The sequence below is a fragment of the Pollachius pollachius genome, assembly GCF_949987615.1.
Source record: "Pollachius pollachius genome assembly, chromosome: 18".
Taxonomy (NCBI): Eukaryota; Metazoa; Chordata; class Actinopteri; order Gadiformes; family Gadidae; genus Pollachius; species Pollachius pollachius.
This window is the reverse complement of record NC_136951.1, coordinates 13,594,880-13,617,323: the sequence shown is the minus strand read 5'-3', so window position 1 is coordinate 13,617,323 and position 22,444 is coordinate 13,594,880. Positions and strand designations below refer to the sequence as shown.

The following is a 22,444-nucleotide window of genomic DNA, read 5'->3' as shown; positions in this document are numbered from 1 at the left end:
CCATATGACATCACTAGTGGGCGTGTCCACCTAGATGTGTGCTGGATAGATCAGTCTACCAGCCTCATCTAGGTGGACACGCCCACTAGTTATGTCATATGGGGCAGATTTTAAAAACGGCTTGTAAAGCTAATCACACCCACACCTGGTGGTATAATATGTCCCCTTTAACTTTATTAACTAAAAGAAAATAATCACAAGGGACCCTAATCCTCTTCCTTAGATGCACGAGGCAGAGCACAAAAGTGCATTGTTTTTTAAGTTAATACATGAAAAAAAGTCCACAACGTCAAGTTGCAGCTTTTGAACATTCATATAATAGTATCATATATGCTGTTATAATTATCATTGTTTTAGAGCTTATATTCCGTTTTAATTGTCATGGTTTTATAGCTTATGTTTAAGCGGTTGGTGTCCCATTCGCGCGATACGTTCAAATTATATAGTCGCGAGGGGCAACTGCTGTTTTCCCAAACGCAAACGGCAACGTGCGGACGCTCTCGCGTATTTTTCGCTGATCGTGAAGATACCATCGGAGACCTGCGGAGGTGAGCGAGGGCCGCGGCGCCCTCAGTGCGACCCTTTTATCAAACAGAAGAAGAAGAGCCTCCACCGGAAGCGGATCATCCATGTTTATTCCGCGGCGCTCGGCTAACCGAGTCCACGCTTCTTGCTAGTGAGCAGAAATGTTGTAGCTGTTAGCATTAACATTCTGCTGCTGGGAGGGCGCCCGTCGTTTCGTTTACTGACAGATCTGACTCGTTTTCATCAGCACCTTGCACACATTTGTTAAGTTATTGTTATTTTACGCAGCGAACTGTTCAGTCTTCTCGACTGATTTGCCGGTTAGCATTAGACAGCTCGATCCCCTGACGCACGGCTAGCTGGCACCCAGGTCCATCTGTCGGAGGTTCGTCTCGATTCATCCTAAAGGTTGACTTGTGTGTTTGTGAAGAAACATGGCGATGAGACAGACCCCGCTGACCTGCTCCGGCCACACCCGGCCCGTGGTGGACCTCGCCTTCAGCGGCATCACCCCGTTCGGCTATTTCCTAATCAGTGCCTGCAAAGGTGAGCTGACACTGTTCCACCATTAACGTCACTATAGTCACCGGGTCATACGAATGTGTCACAGTGACCCCGGAGTCGACCCATGTCCTCTCCTCCCTCAGATGGAAAGCCGATGCTGCGGCAGGGGGACACGGGGGACTGGATCGGGACGTTCCTTGGCCATAAGGGGGCCGTCTGGGGCGCCACGCTCAACACAGACGCCACTAAAGCGGCCACCGCGGCGGCAGACTTCACGGCGTGAGTCCGACTAACTGCTGCACTCCCGTGGGCCCCTGTTGCTAGGAGACAGAGATGGCTGTCTGGTCATGTTTAGAGAAGTATTTTAATCCAGCGGGGAGAAAGTTGTGACTTCAGCTACATATCATTCATGAGCAGGTAGGCTTTGGGCATCTTGCCCAAGGATGGCACAATGTGGTTTAACCCAAAACCTTCGAGCTGAGAGTTAAACCCATGAACCGCTACACAACTGAATGGTATCACAATGTGACCTCCTTTGGAACCTGAATATATATATTTTTTTTTTTACTCTTCCATGCTATGCATGTTTTTGGGCTTCCGATGGCTTTAACTATCTTACTCTCATACAAATGTGATATTTTGTTTGTTGAAAAAGCTATTTGCCTTAAAAGGCATTGCGCTGTTGTATCGGACATCTTTGGCCTCCAGTCTTTATAATTGGCAATGATTGGGGCAGGATAGTGTCGTGGTTAAGCTCTTTAACACTGTACAGACACATTCTTGGTTCTAACCCCTATGTCGTTGGTCCGCCTGTATGCATCTGTAGCTATGCCAATGCTATGCGCCACCTAGGGGGCTTTTACTGGGCTCCTCCAGCACAAGCACACTGAGTGTAGATGTTGAAAACCGGTTTATTGTAGAAGTTGATGGACGATGGTAGTTGACCTGGCGCTCCATGATGCAATGTAGGGGGTCTCCTGAGTGTGTATGGTGATGACTGGTTTCACCTGTGCAAATGAGTGTAATCAGTGACTCGGGCCAGGTGATGCTGCTTAAACCAGCCATCATCCACCAGCACTCATCATCATCTTAGAGCAAGATATCTAGCGCTCCCCTGTGTGTCTGTGGGCCTCGAAGGTCTTCCCAGCCAGGGTCAACATCTCTCCCAGCTCCATCGCGAAGGCCAGGGCCTTGCTTTGGGTGACTGTACCACTGAAGATCCTTCAGAGGAATGAAAGAAAAGGACGTTTTATCTAAGCATGTCAACAAACCCTGACACAACCCCATGGCCCTTAACTATGAGAGACCCCCACACACCACACGTCTGGAGAGACACTCTTTCCATGAGGTACCACCTGCTCCGTAATGTTTAAAAAAAATCCCCCAAAGCCGGCGTGTCTGAACGCATGTCTTTCTCTTTGTGGAACGCAAGAGAGGCGATGTTTTGTGCTTCCTTTTCGTTTTGCTCACGCATGCATCACGATAACGGGGGTCTGACTGCCTGCCTCCAGTCTTCCCCACTGGAGCTGCAGTCTATGGGATCTACCTGACTTCAAATTGTTCCCAAATCGTCCCTGGAAATCGTGTAGTATGGTCCCAGCTATAATTCACTTGGACTGGAGCGTCTGCTAACAGGCTTATCGTTAAGATGGAAACATGCAGGTCACTGTGGGGGTTCCTCCTCATCTTCTTCTCTGTGTCTCTCCTGAATGTTGTAGGAAGGTGTGGGACGCGGTGAGCGGCGCTGAGGTTCTCACACTGGCACACAAGCACATCGTAAAGTCTGTTCATTTCACTAAGGTAGGTCCAGACCGCCCCATGCCTGCTGCTTCTCTCCTCACAATAAACATGTAAAGGGGAGTGTTCTGCCACCAGGGCTGAGTGTGAGTAGCGGTTAGAAGCTGTTAACTTCCCTGTGCCTTAGTGACATCACAAGTGGGCGTGTCCAACTAGATGTGTGCTGGATAGATCAGCCTGCCAAGTGGACTGCAGCTGATCTATCTATAATACATCCAGGTTGGACATTCGGTTTGAAATGGCCAATAACACCCACACCTGGTGGCATAATATCAACACGTAACCGAATGCATCACAATATTATCACACCTTCATTCAATCATGTAGTTTATACCAGAAGGGTGTTGAACGACTGAGGCCTCATTATTTCAGTCTCGCTCTCTCTTTCTCTCTCAGGACAGTAACTGTCTGCTGACTGGCGGAAATGACAAAGTAATAAGGATCTACGACCTAAACCAACCAGAAGAGGGTGAGCAGCATTCACGCAGTGGTTGCTGCAGGGCTCTCCTTTGCCAGCTGTTGATGCCCCATAACCTAATTACCAGCCTATTTTCCCTGAGCTTTAGAGGGGCTCTATTCTTACCCTACCAGTTGCATAGTTGGAGGAACACACATCAAACTTTGTAAGGTTATGAAATTCGGGCCCTGTAAACGTCAACCGGTTATTCACGCCAACGTCTTCTTGTCAATGTTGTTTAGAAAAGCACTAGCATGATGAATAAATAAACGTCTTCCTCCTTTCTTATATATTTCCCCCAGCACCCCAGGAGATCCCTGGCCACACGGCGTCCATTAAGAGAGCTCTGTGGTGCCACGACGACAAGCACATCCTGTCAGCCTCTGAAGACCGAACCGTCCGGTCAGTGGGCCTGGCTCCCCCCCCCCCCCCAGCGAAGGCTGTTGGATTTACAGTGGTCAATGGAATGGCATAGCCATATTTAATGAAGATTAGGATTCATATTGAAGCAGTCCCTCATTTGGTTTATCGATTTGATGACTTCTAATTCATGCGAGGATTGGATAAACAACAATTGGTGACTAGAATTTAATTTGAGGTGATCTAAACTATTCTGTGCATCCTCACTTACTTTAAGGGGATTACGGTTTTGCTTTTCATTATGCAAACAGTAGCAAATGGCAAAGTGATCTTCAGTGGAAGTACCATATTAGAAAGCGTGTGTTGTCCGTCTGTGTGTAGACTTTGGGACCGGAACATACCTGAGGCTGTGAAGACGCTGTCCTTCGACACGTCGGTGAGCAGCATGGAGTACCTGGCAGATGGGGACGTCGTGCTCATCACCTACGGCAAGACCATCGCCTTCTACAACGCACACAGGTACAGTACAATACACAGAGGTACGCACCACACCTCTACAACGCAAAGGTACCAACATCTGCACTACAACACACGGGTACACAACATCTGCACTACAACACACGGGTGCACAACATCACCTCTACAACACACAGGTAATCAGCATCCTCTCTACAACACACAGGTAAACAACATCACCTCCACAACACAGGTACACAACATCACCTCTATAACAAACATAGGTGTATAACATGACCTCCACAACATACAGGATAACAATATCACCTCTATAATACACATAGGTACATAACATCACCTATATAACGAACACCGCATCATCTTGGGTTTAAGGGACTTATGAAGAAAATAATAGATCAGATTGGTCAAGTATTGAGTCAGAAAGCTGCATTCAAAATCCCCAAAACATCTCTAAAGGGGTTTGTTTTCTCCCGGGACAGGCTGAGGTTATATAAAATAATTCTGGAGACTAAATTTGCTGTTTTACAGGAGGACATTTTTAAATACAAAGCAGGGCTCCAGATTAACATTTTCTACTGGTGGCACTGGTCCCAGTTTTTCCATTTGGTGGCACCCTACCAAATTGGGAGGCAACCCTATTTTTGCAGATTTGACTTGGGATCAGCATCCACTGACCGTCCATCTATAAACATTCATTCAATTACTTCTAATTAGTTCATTTTTTTTTACTCCTCCTATATCGGAAACCGCTGTAGGAAATATATTCATGTTACAATCCATTTATCCTTTTCTGCTGATCCGTCATCCAGAATAGTGCCTTGGTGTATTTGGTTTGAATTCCTTTGAACTTACCCCCCATCACATTAAACAGTGGCACAGTGGCCCGCCTGAGCCCCACTTTACAATGAAACTCTGCACTCACTGAGTCAGACTGATCTCACAGCCACTGACTTCCTCTGTCTGTGTGTGTGTGTGTGTGTGTGTGTGTGTGTGTGTCTGTGTCTGTGTCTATGTTGCAGCCTGGAATTGATCAAGACGATAGTCACCCCGGCAAACATCCACTCCGCCTCGCTGCACCCGGAGAAGGACTTCATCGTTGCCGGCGGCGACGACTTCAAGCTGTACAAGTATGACTACGGCACCTCGGAGGAGCTCGGTGAGTACATGACCTGCGCCCATTTTATGATGGGCGTCGCTGCATTGACTATTTATGATTTTTTTATTTATGCTCCACGTCTGTCCTGTGCTCCGCCCCCAGAGTCGTATAAGGGCCACTTTGGGCCGGTCCACTGCGTCCGGTTCAGCCCGGACGGGGAGCTGTACGCCAGCGGCTCTGAGGACGGAACCTTGCGGCTGTGGCAGACGGCCGTGGGCAAGACCTACGGCCTGTGGAAGTGTGTCCTGCCAGGTAACCCCATGTCCTGAAGCGGTCCGTTACATTGCCCTCACACCTGGCCTCCATAAGATCTGCTTCATTCATTCATTCATTCAATTACATTGTTTGTTTGTATAGCACTTAATCCCAAATTGGGCTTAACAGGCCGTATATGTATGACACCTCCCTGGCCCCAGCCCAACAGAGGGCAAGAAAAAACTCCCTTAATTAGAAAGGAAAAAATGAACGCAGATTCGGGGGTTTTCCCTCCTTCCAGGGATGATCAGGACTGCAATTGGTGCATGTCATAAATGATATGCATGCATGCATGCATGCATACAGGCAAAAAAATTAAATTGCTGATGAGGTGCTGGCCGGTTAACCATAAGGAAGGTCGAGGCATCCAGTCGCAGTCCCTGCAACACGCTAGAACAGAAAGAATAAGGAATTAGAAGGGGAACGTGCTTACAAAAAGTTTTGACTACTGGTCATCTTGTGACTACAAAAATAAACAAGAACAAGATCTGCGGACATCTTTAGGTGAAGGTGTATGATATAATTATGTCTCAAACTATGCCGGCTTATCTACAGAATAACTAACATAAAATACGATGCTATTGCTGTTCCCAAACTGGCTGTCCACATCCCTGTCTTTATAAATTAATGTAATTATTCCTCACGGCTTATAGACCTAGCCTAGTAACACCAAGTTAAGAATAGCAAGCTTCTAACGGGCATCAATAATCGCTAGTCTATTACTCAACACTGCCTAGTAGAGTTATATGGATGTAATTGGGTTTATTATGTATGAAAGCAGAATGGGGAAAATGATTTATAGACGAGTGCTGCCACCTGGTGGCAGAATAGTACGTAGCAGCTCATGATCTAGTGGAAACTTTTTAAGATGCACTCTAGCTTGACTATACAAGTTAATTATTGACGCTCAAATCTGTGTTGCCCTCCATGTTTACTCCCATATGTCTTGGAATCCAAGTACTACTCTTGATAAGGAGGATCTAAAATGTTTGTCATGTGGTGAGGTGCATTCAACGATACTTGGACTGTGTGTACAGAACTTTGGCAACATTGGTATACTGTCCCATTCTAGGCCTAAATCATTTAAGAATTTTGAATATGGTAATTGTAGTAGAAGCATAGTGACTGAGACTGCTGTAGATACGAATCACATCTGCCCACACGTTTCATCTCAATGGTGGAGAAATTAAGAAAGGGACGGTGTATTAGTGGGATTCATTTTCAAAAGCTTGCGCTCCTGCTCTTTAACCCTATGTCTCTTTACCGCATGATAATTGCCCCATTCATCTCATGCATTCATCCAAATCATGCCTACATTGTACATTTGCATTCAAATATAAATTAAAGTATCATCACACAAACCTTCCCTGTAACCGACCGAGCAGTGAGCAATAGTTTCCCCCTTTTGTTGATTAATCCCTTGGATCACAACGCTTCAGCGTGTGAGTCCCGCCCCTTAACCCTCTTTCTCATGAAGTACGTCACCGAACAGAATGTCAGTTTGAGCACTGAAGGCTAATCATGAGCTGCTTTTACACAATCGTGAAGTCAGATACGTCTTTAAGGTCCCCTCTTATCTACTTGTCTAATGCTGTTTGTAGTTTATTTAAAGCCTACTCTTTAGCGTGTGCATGTTTTTCTTTCTTAATCTTTGTGTGTGTGTTCCACAGAGGACCTGGTCTCTGAGAACCCTGAGCCGCTCTACCCGGTGCCAGCCGAGATCAAGGCCTGAGCTGGCGCCCCCTGGAGGTGTGGAGGGGAGCTGTCCCCCCCCCCCCCCCCCAGCATGACGCAGACACAGTTTTAGTTGAAACTTCGTTGGGATCTGAGGATAACGATTCTGTGAGGGAGGGGGAGGAGCTTCTGGCCACACATGGGATTTGGGGATGAATATAGGGAACAGAGGCCCGACACACAGACACAGACACACACACACACAAACACACACACACACAGACACACAGACACACACGCATAGAGACACAGAGACTGACAAACGCATAGAGATAGTCACAAACAAACAGACACACAGACGAATGGTCGTCGGTCCCTAGTGCCTGAGGGTCGTCATCGCTGCCCTCTGATCCACCTGAGGCCTGCCCCGACCCGGTCCCTCCCCCTTTAGGAGCTATCCCCCCCCCCGGAGCCCGACCAGGGCTGCTTGTCTTATTTTATTTCAAGTTTTTATTTCATTGATGTGAGAAGAATAAACGTGGTACCTTTGCTCACGGGCGAGCCGAAGAGTGCTTTCATTTCGCATTGTGTTGCTCGACCTCTGCCATATTGTTTGAGTTGTCTGTCTTGGTGATGAAATTGCCTATTTTGGTGCCGAAACGGAAAGAAAAAGTCATTGCTGGAGTTTTCTTTTCCCCCCTGTTTTACTATGTCCAGTGATACAAATAAACAAATGCATTACTATTTTATTTCAACATAATGGACAAAAGAGCAAATTCATTGTGTTTATATTTATTCATACATTTTGTGAGTGAAATGTGTCTCTGAATTTTTTTGTTTTGATGAAGACTTGATGGTAGGGAAATATAGATGCTTCAGGTATTGGCGAGAGTTGAAAGAGCTGATGCAATTGCCTTATTTAATTCATAACTTTTTTCAAAGGGAACTCAGAAATAAAGCTAATATTTTTTAAAAGCACATTGTATCGACAAATAAGCACATGATGCATAAATCATGAGATGTACACCGGAAAGCTACAGTACAAACGAAAAACGGAACTAAAGCAAGATGACAAAAACAAACAAATGATTTGCATAATTCAAGACGGCCATTCTTCATCATCACTCGTATCTGCCCTCCTGAGTTTGAAATAATGACCAATAGCGACGGCTCTTCTAGCGACGCATCAGCAAATGAAGTGCTCCTTCTCACCGGCCCACTGGTTCCGGTCACGCCCTTTTTTTGGTCACGTCGACTTCCCGCGACACGCTGAGGCGCCATATGCTCTTATTTACCTCAGTGTAGTCGGAGTGCCCCAGGACCCCCAGACCCCACCACAGTATTGGGACTTACTGGTGTACAAACGCTCCGTGTGTTATAATATACTTATATTATAGGTATATACTTATATTATAACACAGTTTGGTTCGGTTACTTAATTCCGACAAGTGGCGCTCTCGTGTCGGGCTTTGTACCCCTGTTCCTCACCCCCCCAGACCGACTCTGTTACCGACAGACCGGAGGACCCTGCAGCTGCAACCGGACTTTGTTACCGCCGGAGACCAGAGGAATCCGCGGCCACAGCCCGCCACCATGCCCCAGTACCTGGACGACCCCTCGGTCCTCACCAAGGAGAAGCTGAAGAACGAGCTGCTGGCCAACAACGTGGAGCTGCCTGGCTCCAGCGCCGCGAAGGACGTGTACGTCCAGCTGTACCTGAAGAACCTCACGGTGCAGAACACGAGGAGCGGGGGGGCCCTGGACGGGGGAACCACCCTGGACGGCTTTTCCAGCGACGAGGACCTGCCCCCGCCCGTGGTCGTGAGCCGCTCCTCCGGAAGGGTGAGACTTTCAAACTTTACGAACATGAGGTTTGATTCTCTGCCCCCCCCCCCCCCCCCTGGAAGTAGATGGGTTAGAGGTTTAAGGAGTTTTACTAAACGCAGCACATTTGATCCGTTTAGTGTAAAAGTAACTGAACATAGCCTTTCTAGATCAGGAGGAATGCGTTGCAGTTCCCGCTGCACTTCCGGCTGGGACCTTTGACCTCTCTAAAGGCATCGATCACCAAGTTAATCTGCGATGATGATGAAATCACTATAGAGGCTCATCATGTGGGGGGCGTTGAGTTTGAATCGGACTGGGACCAAACCAGTCCGCACTCCGAAACCACACTAAGATAACGAGTTTATCCGGAGTGGTTTGTCTAATCTTCGGGTTGTTGCTTCTCGTCTCAACCCTCTGGTGTTCCATTGAGTTTTCTTCGTCCTGGTTTTGAATTTTACTTTCTGGCAAATTTCCATTTACTTAAGCGGTTATAAAAGCTGGAATTATATCATCATAATATTAAGAAAAGTCAATATCTCACACTTTTAGATACGTGATTTGTGTTTTTGAAGAAGCTTTCGGAACTATTTTCTTGGTCTCATTGTTGCTTCTGAAGGGCGTGGTCGACTCTCCCCACCTGCCCACAACAACATGAGACATGGAGGGGAACACGAAGTACTCAGGCTCTGTCGACTAAATCAATTAAATATTAATTGGTTTATTTGACACATTTATGATGAGATTATTTTGTTAAAATAATACAGCCGTCGCTCTACTCGTTAATAGTACGTTGAAACTCAGGTTTTTGTTTTACTGTTTAACCTTTCTTGGTGAGGCATTGCGTTTTGTAAATTTAAACCAAAGTCTGATAATTTATTCTTAACAAAAGCCTGTATGTGTTTTGTTAAAACCAGTTTACCTTCAGATAGGATTTGCGTCCTATCTAGCTTAATGTTTTATTGAGTGATTATGAAGCCCTCCAAGTGACAAGACATTACTGCTGCCAGCTCTGTTTCTGGGCCAAGCTGCTAATGCAGCGGAGTTCTGCTTTATTGAGGAAATGCTTTCTCTGGGCTGTGTCTGTTTTGAGTGAGAGGGAAAAGCACAACTCACGCGTGAAATTTGTTTGGTCTTTGTGTCATAACGCGGTGTTCTCTTTTGAACGCCGTCCCCCACCATGCCTCTGAGATTATAGCCTTGTGATAGAGGCTGAAGTCTGCCTCAACTCAAACCCCGCATTCTTCACATGCTTCACATAGTTCACTCACTCACTCACACACACTCGCTCTCTTTCATACGGTCTTATGGTTCACCCATTCATCTGAAATTACTTCTTGGTTACTTTAGGTGAGATTAGAGCACAACATCACACTTGGTGAAAGCACAACTAATAGTGCCCCACGTGCAGACAAAAAAAGGCATGATTATCAAATCCTTAGTTGAGGAGACGAGTCATTTTCAATGATACGTTTTGTGTGGTTCTAGTCCACCCCCTCACCCCCATGAATTCCTTCTTTCCACCTAAAGTTGAATCCCCCCCCCCCCTCCACTGATAATCATATCAGTAGCAAAGTTGTTAATCTCTCGAACAGTTGGAAGTATTTGAGATTCCGTCCATAAGTGCTGTGGTGAAAGCTGACAGCCGTGCAGAGGGGAACCACAAACTAGTCACTGAGCTGTGACTTTTTCCACACAGCTAACAGGGGGCGGAGGGGAGAAACCCACCTGGCGTAACCATGGTGACTTCAGCCAGCTGTGTTGCCAGCGGTTCCATTGGGTCATGGTTCGCGTGTGTAACACGAGAGGGGGAGGGGGGCTGTGAGCGTAGTGGAAGCCATCTTGTTACGGCAGCTATGGGGGCTCGTAGATTCTTTGTGTAGACGATAGTTCTTAGTTGTTAGTTTCTGTATTTCTAGGGTTGAGGGCATTTATTTTAATAATTTGGTTTGATGGCTGTTTTTCTATATTCCATACTTTTCTACAGTCCACATGAAGCCCTTTTTCTACATTATATTGTCTACTCTTTCTACTCTATACTTTGTAACATCCTTTCTATTGTCAATAGGATGTCTTTCTATATTCTTTCAATCCTTATGCTGCCTGTTACTTTGTGTAGGAGCGCAGCCCACAGATGAAGCCCACTCCAGCTATTTCCTTTTTTGTCCTTTTTACTTAGCGTTGAGGGTGTGGCGTTGGGAATACCAGCCCATTATTTTCTTCCCTTTTCCCGTTCTCCCGCGTTCGCTACTCTCATGGAATGCTGCTGGTTACGCAACAGGCCAGCAGGCCCGCGTCCTCCAGTCTGAACCAGACACGCGCCCGGCCCGCCTCTATCCCTCCATCGCTTACTCTCTCACTGTCTCTCTCTATCGCCTACTTGCTCTCTCTCCTCGCCCTCCTCATTCTGTCACATGCAATGTTAAATGTGCTGCCTGATCTACGGAAAGATAATTAGCATTGACTGGTTGAGCGTGCCCCATTATGTTGGATGCATAAACCAGTGCTGTGCAACCGTTTCGCTGCAGGCCTCTGTCTGGTTTGAGGAGTTGAGACTGCTTCTACCTCCTGGAGGTTAGCAGTCGGGCTTCAAGTTAAGGCTTTCCTAGCTCTTGTTCCTCAAAGGTCAAATGGATTTAGAGGGTAAGAGAATTATAACTTGTTTGTCCGTTCAGCACTGTTTCAACTTATCAAATCCCTTTCAACAGAAGTGTTGGCTGACGTCTGTGCTCTGGCTCCTAGCCATACGGCCTCCTCCTCCATCTCCACGTCCCTGAACTCCAGGCTTTGCTTTGAACAGAGATTTAATTTCCTGTAGGCGGGTCTGTCTGAGGGCTAGCAAGCCATTGTTTACACTGCGTTGCTCAATGGCTCTCCAGCGTAAAGTTGTGAAGTAGAGACTGGGGGACTTGATGTTCTTTCTCTTGAGAACATCAAGAGAGAGAACGTGTAGAGAATCGAAATAAATTCAAAATAAAACATACCACAAAATCTAACCATACATTTGCATTATTCTACATAAAATGTAGATAATCATCCACAGGCAGGGCAAGGCTGGGACATCAGGGCACACAATCAAACATGATGTGGCTACAAACAATCTCTCTGTTGTGTTGGGGGTCTTACTACTCTGGGGAGGGGGTCTGTTGGTTCTATGTTGTGTAGGGGGCCTTGTGGCCCTGGCGTCTCTGTTGTGTTGGGTCTGCCCTGGGGTTTGTATCGTGTTAAGACCTGCTGGTGGTGAATGGACATGACCTGGTGGACAGGTTCTCGGCACATTCCTGACCTCGGGCCAGTCGCTGTGTAAACACGGTGGCTTTCATCTGCGCTACACACTCAACGGCTGAACGCTGCCAAAAGAACTGCAGCCGTGTCGTACAGAGTAGTTGTTTTGATAGTAGTAGTCTTGAAGGTGTGGCTTTCTTGTTTTGTCCCCTCCTATTTGGTTTGTTTGTTTGTTTTGTTTGTTTGTTTGTTTGTTGACGGGTGAAACCGATGTTAACAAAGCAAAGGATTTTCTGGCATCTTGCAGAACAGACTTGGCAGAAATATAATATAGTATTCATAAGTGTTTAAATTAGTGTGTATCCCATGAAAATAAGAATCATGTTTTCGTAACCTTAAAATGAGCCCTTTATCTACATGGGGAGCAAAAGCCATGTTTTTACAGTAGCCAAGAATGGACAAACTGCTCTAGAGAGGACGGGTTTTCAATTAATAATTACAATCATGCACTCGAGCCATGAGTTATATTTATATCAACTTATTAACATAATAAAATGCATGCTTGTACTTGAAATACAGGGGTGCCAGTTTGGTAACCAAGGATCAGATTACAAGTTGATAATGTTGAGGATTGATTAACAGGTTTATGACCATTTGAATAAAAACTGAACAAAAAAATTACTAGCATTTTACCACTTTTCTACTGTCCCAAAAAGGAAGATTATAATATTAAAACACACTGATCATTTCTATCTTGAAATGATAGAAGTGTTTTTAGTTTTAGTTTGAAACTGTTTTTGTTACCAATCACAGCAACATGTGCATTTTAAGGTAACCGACTTCAAAAGCCACTCCCAATCTGTAGCTAAAATGGCAAGATTTCATGTCTTTATAGGCATGTATAATAGTTTAGCTTTTCAAATAAAACCATTAATTGGTTGTTATAAACCAGTCCATCCTAGCACCCCCTGTGTTTAAACTATACCCCGGTTGAGTCACGGAGGCTGACCACCGACATGTTGTGCCCACAGAAGGCCATCCGGAAGACGGACAAGCTCCAAATCGAGGACCTGGATGTGGCGGAGCTGACGGCTGAGGGCCTGAAGGTGGAGCTGATGAAGTACGGCGTGGACGCCGGGCCCATCGTGGGTAAGTTCCCACACGGAAACAAATGCTCCTTATTTCCTCCAACTGGTGGAACGTGTTCACCGTTCTCATATCTGCATATCATCACCACCGTCTTGGGAGCGGGCCAACGGCGCCGACTTATTTAACCGACCAATCTGACTTTGCCGGGGATCGAACTAGTAACCTAACTGGAAGGTTACAAGTCAAGTTCGTGTGAGAAGTGTCTGTCTTGAAGACAGTTCACAAGGCTTTAGAGTGACGTTAGTAATCGACAGCAAATTCCAACCGGGGGGGGGGGGTAAACAAAGATAACTATCAACCCCTTTCTTATGGAATGGTGTTGCCCATCGACTCCTCCCATTGGCCATATGTTGACCGTCAACTCCTTCTATTGGCTGTGTGTATACCTGCGACACCTCCTATTGGCTTAGTCTTGACCATGCGACTGCGTCTGTCCCAGCGTCGACCCGTCGTGTTTACGAGAAGAAGCTGCAGAGACTGCAGGAAGAGAACATCTCTCCGGCGACGCCTGAACTCCCGCCAATCGTCATGGAGACAGAGGTCCACCACAACGGACACGCCGACCTGGACTTCAGCGACAAGGAGGACGGTGAGTCCATCATCACTTTACATTTAGGGCATTTGGCAGACGCTTTTAACCAAAGCGATTTACAATAAGTAAATTTGTCAGAAGAAAGAGAAACAACAATATATCGCTGTCAGTAAGGTACAGTAAGGATGTACATAGAACCAAGTACCAAGCACTAACAATCGCTAGGTTAATCCATTCCCTGAATAAAACACAGATGGCTAGGATAAGATGCTTCACGATGCTATGTACTATTTTTAAGTGCAAGGACATACAACACCCAATAAGTGTTAGAGGGGGAGGGGAAGGGGAAGGCTATGCAGAGTGCAGGTGAACTCTGAACAAGTTAGTCTTGAGTCTTTTGCGGAAGCTGGTCATCATCCTCCTCCTCTCGTCTCTTGACTAGGGATGGGATCATTAATATTTATTGATATCGATACCATTTTCGATACTCCTTATCGATACCACTATCGATACTTTTCTATTAATTGGTGGAAATACGACGCGTATTTAGTGATGAGGAAAATATTTAGGAAATAAATAATTGTATTTTAAATAAAATATGTAATTCTTAATAAATATTGACGTCAGTAGTTTTAATTATATATACTAAAATGATTAGAGCACTATACAACGGTATTAGTAATTGAGAAACATGAGTAATACAGTATTACTCATGTTTCTCACCAAAAACTCAATTAACCGTTTCTCTGTTACATTTGAACGCATCATGATAACCTAATAGTCGTTTTACTGAGCCAACCTCAACCCATCATCACGCAGCACATCTGAAACTTTATTTACTTTTTAAGATAACTAGCTTGTATGCTGCTGATTACAACACCGATTTCACAATTGGATTACTATTTTTAACTGACGGGACTAGCGACAATAACTGTGTGCGATTACCGCTCGTTCTATGAGTGGATGATTAAGACGGGCCCGTCTGTGGTGCTACAGGAGAAGGAGGAGACAGGATGAGTCTTTTCAACTCGGGAGACAGTCGAAGGTAATGCATTTGGCCTTTATTTGATGCACAATGCTAATGTGCTTGGCCATTGAGGTTGTGTTCCCCCGTTTACAATAAATGATTTTCGCCCATTCAGCCATCCTCGCGAGCAAAGTTAACTGCCAGACTTCACTTGTTTTACTTGTAATACCTGTTTGCTTACAATTCCATTCAAAAACATTGGTGGACACTCTGCAGTGATTGGATTGATTTGATTGAAATGCCGTGACGCGATTCGAGGGACACAACATTACGTTACAGGACCTACAGGACAAAAAAAATAATAAATGAACGACGGGACTCGATAGTGGTATCAATAAGCCCAAACGTTATTGATTTTCAGGTTTTGAAAAAAGTGGAACCGGGTCCTTGATAGAACCGGGTTTCGATCCCCATCCCTACTCTTGACCTCTGTTGACCCAGAGATGGGGATGGAGCAGGTGGTTGTGATGATACTAAAGAAATGGAATCTATACATGAATAATAATAGGATGCTATTCTATTCACCGATTTAATTAAAATAAAAAAACAATTAAATCAAATGGAGGAGACAAACTTTCTGGGTAATCACTCATCACCTGCTGTAGTTTGAGGTGTGAAGTTTTTCCATGTTACCTCTTGTCATCCGCATAGGGGACATATTTCAGGGACTGGTTTGTGAGATATGCATTCCTGAGATTCCTGACCAGCTGCCACTCCAGCAGCCCAGGGTTATGACTTTCTGTTTTGCAAGACAAAGAACACCTGGCTATTAGTACCTTGCCTGAAGTCACTTACCCCAAAGCATCTACTGAGTTTGGACAGACAATTTAATCCAAAGTGACTGACCTTGGATTAAGGTGATGTTGCATGTCTGCTGATGGCCCCTGTCACCTTAGTCTGTGTCCGTCCGTCCATCCTTGGGGATGAGGAAGTGGTTTGTGTGCGTCCATGGGAATGAGGCGTGTGTGTCCAGCCCATTCGTGGTAGTGCGTACGTCACCAAGCTAACCGCGGCGCTGTGTTTCTCCAGAGGAGGTCCTGGTAGTTCCCGTTCCTGAACCAGAGGTGATCCCGGAGCCGGAGCCGCTCCCCGAGCCCATCCCCATCGTGGAGAGACTGGTCCGCAGCCGGGGGAAGGTCCCCGTCACCACCAGGACACGGAGCAGCCAGAACCACAAGGTGAGGAGTGCTTAGACCCTGGAGGCGGGGGACTCGGGTCCCAGAAGAGCTTATGATAGGGGGGGGGGAGAGAAGAGGCGATGGGTGAGTGGGGAAACCAAAAGCACCGCTCCACAGCATAGTGGACTTCATGGTCGTTGGTGTGTGGAGTGAGTTTGAGTGATGTTGTTGTTCTTTTAAAATTGCATCCAGATGTTCTCCCACTGTTCTGCGGCGCTGCCGGAGCCAAACGGCTTCACTGAAGGGTGTCAGGTTCCAGATAATCACGGTTGTTTGGGTGTCATCACTAGACCTGCAATTGTTTGGTTTCCTTTCGTCAAATTGTTGGATGCCAAGTCGTAAATGTGTGTTCTTCTGATGTTTTATCTTCTAAAAGATGCGTGCTGTCAGCATCTGAAGGTCATTTAATTAACTGTAACCTCTTGAAGTCTGGCGGGGGGGGGGGGGGGGGGAATCGGGTTGGAATGGGAGGCGGGTCGTTCAGGTGCTATTGGGACACGACAAGCCACGCCCACATCCAAGCCCCTCATAACGGTGTTCTGTTCTTCCACAAACTCTAAGCACATGATGGAAATTAGCCCTGTTCTGGGTTTGTCCTTCACACACTGGCTGTCCCTTTAAACCGATCTGCTCTCTTTTCCTACTTGGCCCTTTTCACAGGCCTGTTTCTGAGGAAAAGCACTTTTCCACGCACAGATTATCTCACTTCCTTCTGTGTGGATCCTTTGATCTTTGTCGCTTCCTTTATCTTATAGAGATTTGGGAAGCGTGTTTATGACCCCACTGCTCGTTACTGACCTGTTTGTGTTTAGTTTCCACAGAGGTCATCGTCGGGACGACAAACATATCTGTTTATCGTCCAGATACCAAGCGGTCGTTTATCTTTCACCGGGACGTGGTTTCAGTTTCGATATGATCTGTCGGGGGGTTCTCCTACAGAGATCAGAAGAGTCCCTTTCTCTTTCTGGGTGCTTTCCTCAGTTCTGGTGAAGTAGAGCTGCACCCCCTGCTGGTGGGTTTGGGGAAGATCACCTGTTGAATAGGGAGGGGAAAAAAAGGAAAGGAATGTCAGATTGTTGGTATGCTTCTCCTTCCCGCCGACCAGGTGTTCAAGTGTTTGAGGTGTGTGTGTGTGAATGTGTGTGTTCCTTCGTCTAAGCAGACCAGCGATGTCTCAGAGGAAGAGGAAGTTCTGAATGTTAAACGCCCAAACCGCAGGACGTCGTACCGGGTCGAACCGGTTCCCAGCCCCGCCTGTCAAACCGTAAACGTCCGGTTAAGTTCTTCACATTTGGGTGGTGTCGTTTCTCCCCTGGGACTCTAAATCCAAACAAGACCATACAAGGTTTTAATCTTGCGTCCAACTGAAAAAAAGACTCTGTCCTTACCAGTATAACCAATGCATTGTGACAGCCAAACCAGTACCGTATCTGAATAGCTACCGCCAAACCAGTACGGTATCTGACTGACCAGTCAAACCACTACCGTATCTGAACTTCCACTTCTGATTCAGCTACAATAAACGGTGCTCATTATGTAATCAGTGTAGATTTAAACGCCCTATCTCTCGTTTGACTTGCTGTGTGCTTTGTGCGTACGATGAACTTTCTAGGGTCAGACTGGTTAGGGAGCAGGACGGAATGTCATCTGTTTGAAACAGAGCTCTGTTCAGCTCCATCACTAACGGGGCGGTCATGTGCTCCTCGGGTTGTGGTTTGGAAACGGTGGTTTGGAGTTCTTCACCAGACACGTGGTGGGTGCACTGGACCTTTTACAGTGTTTACCTCTGTGATCTCTTCCACCTCGCTCTCTAAACCTCATCCCTAAATACGCCCTTCTTCATACTTCATGTTGACTCTAGTCTTTCGTCTAGACTAGACCGTCTCTTTGCTTAATAGTTTAATTTAACTGGCTTCCAAACGTGACTATTTCTAGTGAAGTGGAGCTGGTGGTCTCACATTAACAGGATTATCTCACCCTCTCACTGATGACGTGATCTGTTCTCTTGTGTTCTACTGTACCTCTTTGGTTCTCCTCACTCAGGACACCAACACCTTTGGTTCCTCCAGCCTTTCTCCTTCTTGGTCTTTTCTTCACAACATGTGTATCTACTGTCAATATCAAACCAGTATAACCTTGTTTTCTTTGGTTTGCAATTCATCGGGTTTCCCTTCACAGAGTTTAACATCTCTTTAGCACATCTCAGACTTTTCATTCTTTGTCCTGTATTTACTCAAACTTTCTCTCAATGTTCTCTGGCTTTTTGTCTTTTCTCCTGCCTCCTATCTCTCAATCAGTGTTTTCTTGCCGTCTCCCTCCCTCCCTCCTCCCAGGTTGGTCCTAACAATGTGGGCTCTGTACTGGAGCCTGAGCCTCAGCCCCGCCCCCTGGTCAGTATGGCTCAGACAGACCCCGCCCCCTCTCCATCCCGCAACACCCAGGTACCTCAAGGCCACGGTCTGGCCAATGGGAGCCACTCAGGGTGTTGGAATCTCTGAATTTGTATGTTGATTTTCATATTGGTCATTAATGTGGCGATCTTGCGGTCTTACGGGTGTAATGTTTTGCAATTAACAGAGATGCCGTGTGTTTATACCAGGACATACTTTTTAGGTTCGGCCATTGTTTGTACACAGTCGAGTGTGCGGTCAAACGTCAGTGTTTAGGTCTGACGTCAGAAGAGACTCTGATCCACCTTATTCATCACAGAGGGGACATCGGAGTACAGTTGTGAATTCATTTTTTGGGACCTCCACAGAGACCACTCCTTTTTGAGGAGTCTATATTATTTGCTACTTCAGAGATCGAGTGAAGACGCCACTTTGAGACCAAACTCCGTTGTGTTGAAAGCACGTCAGCCCTCAGGGGGCAAGACCCCCAGGATCAAATCCTCGGGGGAGAAGACCCCCAAGATTCAATCCTCGGGGGAGATGACCCCTAAGATCCAACCATTAGGAGACCCTGGGACCCCCAGTATCCAACCCTCGGGTATGAAGACCCCAAGGATCCAACCCTTGGGGGAGAAGACCCCTAAGACCCAGCCCCCAGGAGCTTCAGGGACCCCCAAGACCCAGCCCTCATGGACCCCCAAGACCCATCCCTCAGGGACCCCCAAGACCCAGCCCTCAGAGGTCCCTGGGCCTGGCATGAAGGTTCTCTCGCTTCTTGTTTTCTGGCCTCTGGATGCTCCGTGGTACTCTGTGGTTCTCTGTGAATTAAACCAGCGGCCCTCCTCCCAGGACCAGAGCAGAAGGACCGCTCCTCCTCCTCCTCCTCCTCCTCCTCTGCTGATGAAAGGAACTCTCGACACGGCCGTGTTGGAGGTCGGATCGCACATTCCTTCACTTTCACTTTTTCGTATTATTTGATTTGTTCAATGGTTGAGTTTATTTAATTGTGTACTTTGTGGCACCTGGTTTTGTTGAGGCCTCTGTGGTGTGTTGGTTTGGTAGACTCTTTCTTTGCTGAATAGAGGTGGTTTTATTGATGTGGTCTGAGGTTCTTCCTGTAACAACCTTTTTTTTCTTTGTTGTATTTGCGATGGCAGGGACCTCAGCCGGCCGCCCATACTCTTTCTCAGAGAGCAGTTCTGGTGGGTAGGACTGACCCAGGCTCCATCTGGACAATTTTGTCTAGTTTGATTTCAGATCACAATCGTTTTTCTATTTTCACTGTAGTCCGTTTAATAGATTTGGATGCATAAAAGTGTTTTTTTATGCATCCAAATGGCTATTTTACAGTACACTTAAGATACATTTCTATATCTAAAGTTTTAAAGTTATACTTTATTTATGGTTTTACCAGTTAAGACCTCTGATCGAACGGTTTGACCTCATCCCCCCGGCTTCTCCCAAGACCCAAAGACACGCCCTTCCTTCTGTATTCTCTGTATTCTCTCCTGTATTCTCTCCTGTATTCAACAGTCCTGGTACGGAACCGACGGACTCATGGTTGTCTGGTGGCTGTTAAAAAGTGTGTGTGTGTGTGTGTGTGTGACACGATGTGTGTGTGTGGGTGACGATGTGTGTACTTGTTCATGAGAGAGTGACGATGTGTGCACAGCTGCTCTACGTCTGGCCAGAAGCGCTGTGTGTTAATCTGTCCATTCCCGTTGGTCGTTCACCCATCAACGCCCACCGTGTCCCTGGAGAAGGAGCGAATCAACGACCATGTGGAGAAGGGGAAGCAGCCCAAAATCTCTCACTTCCTCCCTGATCTCAGTCCGGTCAGGAGGCGCGGCTGTGTGGCAGTGGTTACCAAGCAACCTTACTTCAACAAGGTTACTTATCTTGAGTTAGTCCAATCACAAACCTGGGCATGCACCAGGGGTGGGTGAGGCGCTGTAGTAGTTTGTTTGCACGCTCACATGGGATTCATTCACAGGGAGAACTTGTGGACATTGTGTTTTTTTTTTTGGGATGGTCACGTGGTGAGCTCTGTGGTGTCGGGTGTCTTGGCAGGCTCCCCCTGATGGCCGTCTGACGGACCCGCAAGTCATTTCAGTCTGAAGGTACACTGGTTAATTTGACTTTAATATAAGTCAAATGATGCATCCTCACATCGGGTTCATTTGGATATAGAGAAAGGGTGTGTTGCTAGCCATGGCGGGTTTTAGAATCTTGCTTTTCAGTGGTGTATCGCGCTGAGCGGCTGCTGGTGACGGTGGCATTGATGGTGTTCCTCTCTCTCGGTCTTTGTTCAGGTGGAGAAGGTGGTGGTTGCAGAACAGACCCAGAGAGCCGAAGAGAGGGACGCCCTGAAGGAAGTATTTGCCAATGACCTCAACAGTCCTTTTGGAATCATGTAAGCCAACAGGACCGCAGACACACACATCGACATCCTCACACTCCTGTTGTTCCACCAGGAGAGAGGCCCTTTTCATCCACTTGTGACATCACAAGTAGGATTGTCCATCCAGATGCATGATAGGTCGATCCCCTGCTTTGTGGACTGGTTATCCATCTATAACTGATCGATGACTTACTGGTAGGTTGGCGTGGGATCAATCCATCGTACATCTGTATGGAGCTATCTGTTGACTATTGACTCCTGCTGACTAATCAAACCTGAGAGCAAAACAGTCAAGTATGTAAACATTGGCTTTTTGTTCGTGTGTGATTGTTTATTGTCCTATTCTTCTCAATCATTTTCTCTCAAAAGGTTAGTGGAGATAACATCAGTATGATTCAGCCAGAAGGCAACACACAGAACATGGTTGAACACACATGACCTTTGACCTTTGTTTCAGCGCCTCTTGTCGAAAGCCCATCCGCGGTGCGGCCGGTCGCCCCATCCAGCCCAGCGACTTCTGGCAGGACGAGAACCTGCTGCTCTCCCCGAAGAGCCTCTCCACCACCACCACCACCACCAGCAGCTTCTCAGAGACCCGCCACAGATCCTCCAACCTGTTCCCCTCCACCCACTCCTCCTCCTCCTCCTCCTCCTCCTCCTCCTCCATCGCCCCCTCCGCCCCCAGACTGGTCCTCGCAGCACCCCCTGCTGGCCACGCCCCCGCAGCGCGCCGTGGCCTCTCCGTCTGGCTGAAGCTCTTCCTCCTGGTTCTGCTGGTGTCCTTCCTCTTCTTCGTCTACCAGACCATGGAGGCCGAAGTCTTGAGTCCGTTCAGCCGCTCGGAGGCGGAGCCGACCGGAACCACAGAGGGCGTGGCTTAGAACGCCCAGAAAAAGGCTCCAAAAAAATGTGTGTGGGGGGGGAAGGGGGAATACAGTTCGCTTTATTTTTGTTTGTGAATCAGTCATCTATCTAATTCTGAATTATTATGATATGACGGCAACTTTGGAGGGCAGTGATGTGATCTGTCCGTCGCTATTCTCTTTATAACTCTATATTCCAGTGTTTTTCCAGTCTACTCAGTCTTGAGGATGTAAACATAAAGGCTAACGTGCCACTAGCTTCATGGTGCGAGTAAATGAACACAACGTGACTCTGGTCTCCGGACCTCGATCCAACATGGCCGCCGTTTCCCAAATCACGTTTTTTCCTAAGTGTCGCTTTGTTTATATGTTTGTTTTTGATATGGGGATGAGTGTTTGTCTTCATGTGTCGATTTTCTGTTGCTATTATATCCTGCTTCAACAGAATTTGAATTGTTTGTTTTATGCAATAGGGAGAATTAACATTTCCCAATGCATGTCTTTGATTTGTATTTCTTTAACATGATATTCTCATTTATTTTGAAAATGTAAAATTTCGTTCCTGTTTATTTCTTTTTTGAAGTATGTAAACTCAACATACAAATTATAAAATGGCTACCAAATAAACGTTATTGGATTAACATGCCCGA

The 22,444-nt window shown here is 46.5% G+C and overlaps 2 protein-coding genes across 2 annotated transcripts; both read left to right on the top strand.

The window, feature by feature from the left end:
• The first annotated feature begins 650 nt into the window (after positions 1-650).
• On the top strand, positions 651-7,935 carry strap (serine/threonine kinase receptor associated protein). The gene is made up of 9 exons (XM_079756054.1): positions 651-1,071; positions 1,173-1,308; positions 2,748-2,829; positions 3,223-3,295; positions 3,586-3,685; positions 4,025-4,162; positions 5,140-5,276; positions 5,379-5,528; positions 7,202-7,935. Exons 1-9 carry the CDS (start codon positions 960-962, stop codon positions 7,261-7,263), a joined length of 990 nt encoding a protein of 329 aa, XP_079612180.1. The 5' UTR covers positions 651-959; the 3' UTR covers positions 7,264-7,935.
• Positions 7,936-8,486: 551 nt separating this feature from the next.
• On the top strand, positions 8,487-22,439 carry tmpoa (thymopoietin a). Its single transcript, XM_079756052.1, has 6 exons — positions 8,487-9,047; positions 13,286-13,403; positions 13,843-13,992; positions 15,992-16,140; positions 20,843-20,943; positions 21,389-22,439. Exons 1-6 carry the CDS (start codon positions 8,799-8,801, stop codon positions 21,810-21,812), a joined length of 1,191 nt encoding a protein of 396 aa, XP_079612178.1. The 5' UTR covers positions 8,487-8,798; the 3' UTR covers positions 21,813-22,439.
• Positions 22,440-22,444: the final 5 nt, after the last annotated feature.

What these genes read in the sequence shown, in the direction of transcription:
- tmpoa (XM_079756052.1), top strand. Translation starts at nt 8,799, where the DNA reads ATGCCCCAGTACCTGGACGACCCCTCGGTCCTCACCAAGGAGAAGCTG. An exon ending in TGAGCCGCTCCTCCGGAAGG is followed by an intron (nt 9,048 to 13,285) that starts GTGAGACTTTCA and finishes TTGTGCCCACAG; the next exon opens with AAGGCCATCCGGAAGACGGA. An exon ending in AACAGTCCTTTTGGAATCAT is followed by an intron (nt 20,944 to 21,388) that starts GTAAGCCAACAG and finishes CCTTTGTTTCAG; the next exon opens with CGCCTCTTGTCGAAAGCCCA.
- strap (XM_079756054.1), top strand. Translation starts at nt 960, where the DNA reads ATGGCGATGAGACAGACCCCGCTGACCTGCTCCGGCCACACCCGGCCC. An exon ending in GCCTTCTACAACGCACACAG is followed by an intron (nt 4,163 to 5,139) that starts GTACAGTACAAT and finishes TCTATGTTGCAG; the next exon opens with CCTGGAATTGATCAAGACGA. An exon ending in GTGGAAGTGTGTCCTGCCAG is followed by an intron (nt 5,529 to 7,201) that starts GTAACCCCATGT and finishes TGTGTTCCACAG; the next exon opens with AGGACCTGGTCTCTGAGAAC.